Source organism: Fukomys damarensis, unplaced genomic scaffold (assembly GCF_012274545.1).
Source record: "Fukomys damarensis isolate Sample0158 unplaced genomic scaffold, DMR_v1.0_HiC HiC_scaffold_32, whole genome shotgun sequence".
NCBI lineage: Eukaryota > Metazoa > Chordata > Mammalia > Rodentia > Bathyergidae > Fukomys > Fukomys damarensis.
Genome location: NW_022900944.1, coordinates 37532722 through 37541511, shown reverse-complemented (window position 1 = coordinate 37541511; position 8790 = coordinate 37532722). Strand labels below are relative to the sequence as shown.

At 41.9% G+C, this 8790-nt stretch overlaps 1 protein-coding gene and 2 pseudogenes across 1 annotated transcript in view; 2 read left to right on the top strand and 1 right to left on the bottom strand.

Moving 5' to 3' along the window:
- Window positions 1–8790, bottom strand: part of Pdpr (pyruvate dehydrogenase phosphatase regulatory subunit) — a 42722-nt gene that overhangs the window by 29913 nt on the left and 4019 nt on the right. Inside the window, exon 2 of the mRNA XM_010644406.3 lies at window positions 6777–7062. Within this exon, the coding sequence (XP_010642708.1) occupies window positions 6777–7000 (224 nt within the window). The 5' untranslated portion in view covers window positions 7001–7062. The remainder of the gene's footprint in view (window positions 1–6776; window positions 7063–8790) is intronic.
- On the top strand, window positions 1726–3284 carry LOC104876419 (annotated as a pseudogene).
- Window positions 5108–6413, top strand: LOC104876464 (annotated as a pseudogene).

The following is an 8790-nucleotide window of genomic DNA, read 5'->3' as shown; positions in this document are numbered from 1 at the left end:
GAAAAGAGGGGGGGGGCGGGGGGGGGGGCGGGGGGGGGACAAAAAGACGGAAAAAGATACACAGAAACTTAAAATGCACACGGAGGTGGGACTGATGAAATTTTGGAGATCATGTATACAGTGGAATACTCCACAGCAAAAAAAGAGACAGCTCCTTAGACACCAACATGGGATAGTCATAATTAAAAAGGAAAGTGAAAAACTGCATTTAAGGTCTGTTACAACTCATATAAAAAAGGGGAAATAAAGGAATACCCATATACACGTATACATGCCAACCATTATGTATCTATTTATACTGTTTACGTAGGGAAAGTACTTGGAACTTAACTTGCCCCTAGAGTAGGAAACTTGTAGTCAGAGGGCAAGGATGGGAAGATTTTTGTCCCCCCTCTACATTCTCTACATTTAAATTCTGAACCATATAAACGTATTACCTATCCAAAAATAAAATTTAAACTGAAAAAATGTTCTCCAATTTGTGGTAGGCAACAGAACATAGAAAGCCCCAGTAAATGCTTGAGCCCAAACATCTAGCTCTGCAAAGCACCTACACATTAGTTAAGTGGGTGGCTGGTAAGCGGGTCATTTCCTTCAAATTACTTAGCCCTCAGCAAGCTTCTACCTGCATTGGTGCTTCTGCTACTGGACTTTAATGAGTTTATTCTTAACAGATCTGCTTCCTGTGTCAGATTATCAACTCCCTAAAGAAAGACATGTTTCCTCTGGGGCAGTTGCACAAGCCTATAATCCCAGCTACACTGGAGGGTGAGGCAGGAGGACAGCAAGTTTGAGGGCAGCCAGAAACAAACAGTATAAAATTCTTAAACAAAAACAAAACAAACGGTCTAGGGATGTAGCTCAGTAGAATCCTGGCCTAGCATGCATAAGGCTCTACATTCCATCTCCAGTACTGAAGGAAAAAAAAAAAAAAAAAAAAAAAGACAAATGCTTCTACCACCTAATGCATAGCCACTGTGCAGAGCTGTTCCTGAGAAGGGAACTCATCTGCCAGGACAGCACCTGTTCAGCAGCCCTGACAGTAGCTCTCAGCCTGGGTGTACCTTAGAGTCCCTTGGGAAGCCTCTGAACACACTGACGCAGGGCCTCACCTCCAGACATTCTGGTTTGTTCTGGGAATTTGAATGTGTTCCAAGCTCCCCAGGTAACTCTAATGTGCAGATAAAATTCCGAACCACCCTATGAGAGGGAGAGTTGTGGTGACAGAGAAGAGGAACAATGATTGTTAAAGGGAAGCAGGAAACTATTTCACAAGCCACTGTCAAGGTATAATTATTTTAAAACATCAGGCATACAGAGTCTGTTAGGACAAGTCTATGGTACTATATATTAGATCAACAAATTAAACCAGAAAATGAATCTCCCTATAGTGTTTCTGCTTTGTAATATGTACAATGGAACAAGTGAACAGTTTCTATGGATAGAACATGCCTGATAATTTTGTAATACTTCAAGCTGGGTGCAATGTGAGCTCCTTTGAAGGCAGAGGCAGGAGGAATGAAAATTCAAAGCCAGCCTGGGCAACTTAGGAAGACCCTGTATCAAAATTTTTAAAAAATGTATAAATAAAAAAGTGCTGGAGATGCAACACAGTGGCAGAGCATGTACCCAGCATGCACAAAGGCCTAGGTTCAATTCCCAGCACTGAAGGGGGAAAAAATTCAAAAGGATTTGACAACATAAGAGAGACTTTGAGGTTGTAATCCCAGCACCTGGGAGGCTGAGGCAAGAGGACTACCTTAAATTTGAGGCTCTGGACTATATAGTAAGTTCAAGGCCAACCTCAACTATACAGTAAGACCCTGTCTCAAAAAAAAAAAAAAGAAAAAGACTGGAAGAGCGGTGGGTGGCAGGGCAAGCCATGGTAGGGCTGAGCCGACCTGGGAGAGGAGGCTCTAGAGCCAGGGACAAGCAGCCCCGCCTGTGGCCCACCAGGCCTGGCCCTCTGCTCCCAGGGCCTGCACAGCATGCGTTAGCCCTAACCTACATTCGGGATGAATAGTGATCAAGTGGCACTGTTGGGCCAAGTGTTCAAGTCGTATATTTCAGAATACCGTTAAGAGTGACATCATTCAAATCCTGAAGGAAGATGACCAGGACACCCATTACCCAGTGGTGGTTAACGCCACGACCCTTTTTGAGACCAACATGGAAGTTGGGGAGCATTTCACTGTTTCCCGATGAAGTACTGATGGCATTTGATAGCACCCTGCGGAGTTCAGCCCTGACAGTTTTCCAGTCCCTTTCTCAGCTTGAGGGTGTTTCCATGAAGCACAGTCTTCATGCCAGGATATCAGGTTTGCCAGTCTGTCCTGAGCTGGTGAAGGGAGCACATCCCTAAAACCAAGGATGTGGGACACTTTTTATCTGTCACCAGAACAGTGATTCAAAAAGTCTGGTGAAGGTCCTGGAGTTTAAGCAGGATTACATGTGCAACAAGTGCAAGCACGTGCTCAAGGCTGATTCAAAGCAGTACTATACCTTCTGCCGGCCACCTTCGTGCCCCAGCTTGGAGAGCAGTGATTCCTCGAAATTCACTTGCCTCAGTCTTGTCTTCAAATCCAGCCAAGTGTAGAGATTACCAGGAAATAAAAATTCAAGAACAGGCTCGAAAGCTGTCCGTTGGGAGTATTCCACAATCTATGAAGGTTATCCTAGAAGACGACTCAATAAACAGCTGCAAATCTGGGGACGACCTCACTATCTGTGGGTTGTGACTCAGCCCTGGAAGCCTTCTCAGCAAGATGTGCCCTGTGAAGTGGAGATAGTCCTGAAAGCCAACTACATTCAGATAAATAATGAGCAGTCCTTCAGGGTCACTGTGGATGAGGAAGTCCAAAAGGAGTTTGAAAATGCTAAAAGGGAGACTCCTTTGCAGTGTATTTTCAACAATAAAGACAACTTTCTACTGTGCTCGCTGAAGATTTTAAAAGAGGGAGTCAGTAGAGGTGATGAGAAAGAGAAGATCCTGAGAACAAATTCTGCCATCACAGCACAAGACTAAAATGTCATTCTACAAAAAAAAAAAAAGTAACAGCCTCCGGGTCTGCAGAGTGTAGTTTTTATTGAAAATCCCCAAATGTATAAAACACCAAGGCAATCTCTTCTTGTTTTCACTCTTCCTTATAGACATCCAAGAAAATACATACTGAAGGCAGTAATAAGACTATTTTGAATAAACTTTTCCTCAGATCAAAAAAAAAAAGACTTGGAAATCAAGGAAGCATTATGAAAACCTACTCATGATGAACATACGGAAACTGCCCCAGAACAGATAAGTCACCTGCAAATGGTGCTTCTCTTTTTGTAAGTCCAAGAGCAAGAGAAAGTATTAATATGAAAAAGAGAACAGGAATAGTAAAAGATCAGAAAAAGAGGGATATTTCTGAGAGAGGAATGGGGCTGTTCTTCGCCACTGAATTCCCTAAGCTTTTTCTTCCTTTTTTTTTTCCTTCTTTTCTCTCAGTACTAGGGAAGCAAGAGCCTTTAGACTGAGCTAAATTCCTAGCCCCCCTTTTTGTTTTCAGAGACTCACAAAATCTTTAATTGCCCAGACTAAGCTTGACTGTGATCCTCCTGCCTTAACCTCCCAGAGTACTAGGATTATAGGCGTGCATCATCATGCCCTGTTCAGAGAAGAATCTTTATTTTTTTTGTTTGTTTTGTTTTTGTTTTTTGAGACAGGGTCTCACTATGTAGAGACTGATGTAGAACTTACTATGTAGCCCAGGGTGGCCTCGAACTCACAGCAATCCTCCTGCCTCAGCTTCCCGAGTGCCAGGATTACAGGCCTGTGCCACCATGCCCGGCTAAGCATCTTAATTTATAACAGCATCCAGCTCTCCCAAAATCCTGTGCTAAGAACAGACAGTGCCCCACATTCAGCCAAATCTTCAAAGTGTCTTCAGCAAGCTAGGCATGGCCAACACACCTGTCATCCCAGCACCTGGAGCTGAGCCAGGACAACTGTGAGATTGAGGCCAGCATAGGTTATAGAGTTTAAGTTTACTAGATGGCAAGACCCTGTCTCAAAACACCAATAAAATGTGTTGAACAAATGAGAAATTGAAGGCTTGGCAGAGAGACTACACAAAAAGGCAGTGACATTTACAGATTAATAAGATTCATTTGCAGCAGTAAAGCATTTCACTAATGCTGCACAAATATAACAAAAAACAATTTAAATCATTTCTTCTGTTCTGGCCCACACTCCACACTTCTACATTAGTCACTGCATAGGGCCTGTCTTAGTCTGAAAAGACACAGAAATAGATTTAGATTCACCTGAGCAAAGCTTGAAAGTAAAGTTATCTCCAAAAGAAAACTACACAGTGTAAGCAATCAAGCATCTGTTTGGCTAGGACAGTCTGTTTACACATGTTGGTCCATTTATTAATAATACCTCCTTTACATTTTGGGAATTTTTTTTTTTTTTGGTTTTTGGAGACAGGACCTCACTATGTAGTTCAGGTTGGTTTTGAACTCAAGACCAACTATGTAACCTCAAATTGGACTCAGACACACCAATTCTACTGCCTCCTACTCCCAAATTGCTGGGATTACAGGCATGGGCCACCACACCCAGCTTTTTTTAAAGACAGGATCTCATTAAGTAGCTAAATTGCCCAGGCTGAAATCAAACTTGTGATCCTCTTGCCTCAGCCTCCTGACTATTGGAATTACATACTGGGATCACAGGTGTACACCATCACACCCAGCTGTAACCACAATTTCCGGACAGTTGTAGGCAGTTATTTAGGAGGGAGTCTTGTTCATTGAGAATATACACTCTGAAATGCTTAGAGTGCTGGAGCGTTAGGTCTGCAGCTTGTGCTCAAATCATCAGAAAAATACTCACAGTAAAAGTGTGTATGCCCACCCGGCTGTGCACATGTATTCTACCCATCCACAAGCAAGAGGAGGAACATCGCCAGAGCTGTATTATCATGCGGGCAACTGGGGGTCTGGGTAAAGGAGATGTGGAAGTTCTTTGTACTGTTCCTGCAGCTTTTTTGTGAATTTGAAATTATTTCAAAATAAATTACTAAAGCAGACTGTTCATTGGGCCTGGTGTCAGATCCCTGTAATGTCAGCATTCAGAAGGTAAAGGCAGGAGGCTCAACAATTCATTGCCAAGGATATATAGTGCATTTAAGGCCAGCCTGGACTACACAGTGAGACCCTGTCTTAAAAATAAATAAGGGCCGGGGATTTAGCTCAGTGATTTTGCTGCCTGCCTTGCAAGCACAAGGACCCAAGTTCAATCCCCAGTACCCATAAATAAATAAACAGACTGCTCAATATTTAATGTAAACGTAAAAATTATTACGGGATTTACAGTATATATTGAAGTAAAATATACAACATAAGAACAAAAGGGGGTAAATGAAATTATGCTCTTGTCTAACATTATCTAATGTTTATCTAACATTAATTCATGATGGACTGTGATAAGAGTGCATACTGTGGGGCTGGGAGTGTAGCTCAGTGATAAAGTACTTACTTAGCATGAACAGGGCCCTTTAATTCTTAGCACCACACACACATGCGCGCGCACACACACTTATTGTAATCTCTATAACTAATTTAAAATAATACAAGCCAGGCAGGTGTGGTGACACACAGATGTAATCCCAATATTCTGGGAGGACGAAGCCAGAAAACTGCAAGTTCAAGAACACCCTGGACAACTTTGTAACTTTGTGATTTAGCAAGACCCTGTCTCAAAAATTTAAAAAAGAAAATTTAAAGGGCTTAACGTGCAGCTCCTAGATTCAATTTCTAGTTAACAACAAAAGAACACACAACTGTCACAGCCAGGAGGGATCTGAACTAACATAATAGTTTAAGTACAAAGGATCCCAGATGGAATCCTAGAACAGAAAAAAGGGTATCAAGGATTTCTTTTAGTTTAGTTTAGTTTTGTTTTGTTTTGCCTCCTTCAACCTCTGGAAGCAACTTGGGTCACCAGCAGCTCTACTGGAGCCACCCAAGGAAATTTGCTCATTCTGCACATGTTCAAACCAGCAAGGACTGATCCAGAAGTGTGGCCTCAACCTGTGCCACCAGTGTTTCCATCAGAACAAGAAGGATATTGGCTTCTTACGGTTGGACTGAGTGATCTTCCTTTGATGGGTTATCCAGGACATCTACTCAATGGAAAACACCATGCTACTTCTTTGTACACAAGATAAAAAATTTTTAAGCTTTAAAGAAATATGAATACAGATTTGTTAGTACTAATGTATAAATATTGGCTTATTAATTGCAACACTCAAAGTAACATAAGATATTAGTAAAAAGTAGATGTGGGTATAAGGTAAATGGAATTCTGTACAATCCTCAATCCTCACAATTTTTCTATAAATCTGAAAACATTCTAAAGTTGGCTAAGTACATGAAAAACAGTAACGGAAACACTGGTAGAATGTAGCCACTTTGGTATCAGCTCAAGAGCCATAGGGTTTACACTGCTGGATAATTACAGTAAAGACATTGAGGTAAGATGTGCTAACACATACTTCCTTTTTAAGACAACTCATTTACTGAAATCTGCCAGCTCTAAAATGCACAAAACATAAGCATTACGCAGTTCCTAAACAAAGCGCAGGACATTTCATCACGATTCTTCGCATGCTGCTGACCAACCCTTATACTGGTTATGCATGGGACATTACCAGGAAAAGGAGCGACTACGAGGGTGTCCCATACCATCAGTGCAGCACAGCCACAAGCAAGTCCAGCTTGGTCCTTACCTGCCCTGCTCCAAAAGGATGATGTCCTTCCACCCCATCCTGGAGAGGTGATAGGCCACAGATGTGCCCATGATTCCACCCCCACAGATGACCACCTGGGCCTGGGCAGGCAGGGTGACAGAATGAGCTTCGGCAGCCGACACACTGCTTCTTGACAAACACCAAGTCTGCCATCTTGGGCTGGTTCTTTGTCTTTGGATAATTGACAGGAACCGGTAAAACATCACGTCTGTCGCCAACTGGGAGATGTGCTCTCACTCAGCTAAGGAGGTCCCAAGAATTCAAACTAGACAGAGAAAACCAAACACATTTTATTCTATTTAACTCAGTGCAGCCGGGCTTGGTAGCAAACGCCTATAATCCCAGCACTCGGAGGATTGCTGTGAGTTCAAGACCAGCCTGGCTACATAGTGAGTTCCAGGTCAGTCTCAAATACATAGTGAGACCCTGTCTCAAAGACAACAACAACAACAACAACAACAACAAAACAGTGCATAGGACTGAGAAAAGGAACAAGGAACAGTAATCATTCATTGACAAACATCTGAGGACCTGCTGAGTTTCAGACACTTTGCTAAGGCTGTGAGTTCAAGACCAGCCTGGCTACATAGTGAGTTCCAGGTCAGTCTCAAATACATAGTGAGACCCTGTCTCAAAGACAACAACAACAACAACAACAACAACAAAACAGTGCATAGGACTGAGAAAAGGAACAAGGAACAGTAATCATTCATTGACAAACATCTGAGGACCTGCTGAGTTTCAGACACTTTGCTAAGAGTATCAGTGGTTCTGCCACCTGCCTTGCAAGTGCAAGGACCCAAGTTCAATCTCCAGTAGCCAATAATAAATAAATTAACAAACAAACAAACATTTAAAAATAAAATAAATGAAACATGTTTGAGAGTATGTGCGCGCGCATTTGTGTTTGGAAAGGAGAGGGGAAACCAATATACAAATAAAACAAGGAAATAAAGCTAATGTGATAAAGAGTAACTAGGGTCATATTTAAAATATAATGTTAGGAAAGGCCTCCAACAGGTGACATTTGAATAAAAGAACAAACCAGCTATACCAGTGTTTAGACAGAGGAATGAACATGTACAAAGCCTCTGAGATGATCCAAGTAACAGAAAGGAGGTCAATATGATGAGAAAAAAGCAATTCTACACAGTCCTTGGAAGACATTTGGAGGAAATGAGATTTTATTTTCAGTGCAAAGAAAAATCCCTAAAGCAAAGGAATGAAATGATCTCATAACGTTCCTCACAGGCCAGTCCAGCACTGAGGTAGACAGTAGATGACAGAATGAGGAAAAGCAGAGAAGAGTTAAGAAACTACTGGATAATCCAAGGGGACAGCATGGTGGCTTAGACCAGGTAATGGCAGCAGAGTCAGAGAAAGGAATGAACTGTTCTGGAAATAGAAATGTCAAAGCAGGGCCAGGGATTTAGCAAAGGGGTGCCACCATCTGCCTTACAAGCGCAAGGTCCTGAATTTGATCCCCAGTATGAAAAGGAAAAAGGAAAAAAAAAAAAAAAAAAAGACATGTCAAAGCTCTCTTTCCAACCAACAGGATATTAATATTGGAAAAAGTACGAACAAAGATAGCAAAGTTTCTGGGCTAATTGGTGCCAATTAGTATGAAAGACTAGAAATAAGAAAGAAGGGAAGAGGCAGGGGAGTGAGGAAGGAAGTAAATGTAAGGAGACCTACAGTCAAATCTTACATAATCAAAATAGAAGGTAAATGTTAAGGTTTTATAATCTATAATCTACAAAAGACACGCTGCCATTAAGCCCTCTCAAAGTACTCCCCCTTCAAACATGCTTGTTCCATCTTTCTTGCCGCTTTGTAAAACAGTTCTGGAAGTCCTCTTTCATGAGTGTCTTTATGTGGTGTGATCAAAACTACAGTGAGGGCAGGGGATTTAGCTCAGTGGTTCCAGCACCTGCCTCACAAGCACAAGGACGCAAGTTCGATCCCTGGTACCAAAAAAAAAAAAAAAAAAACT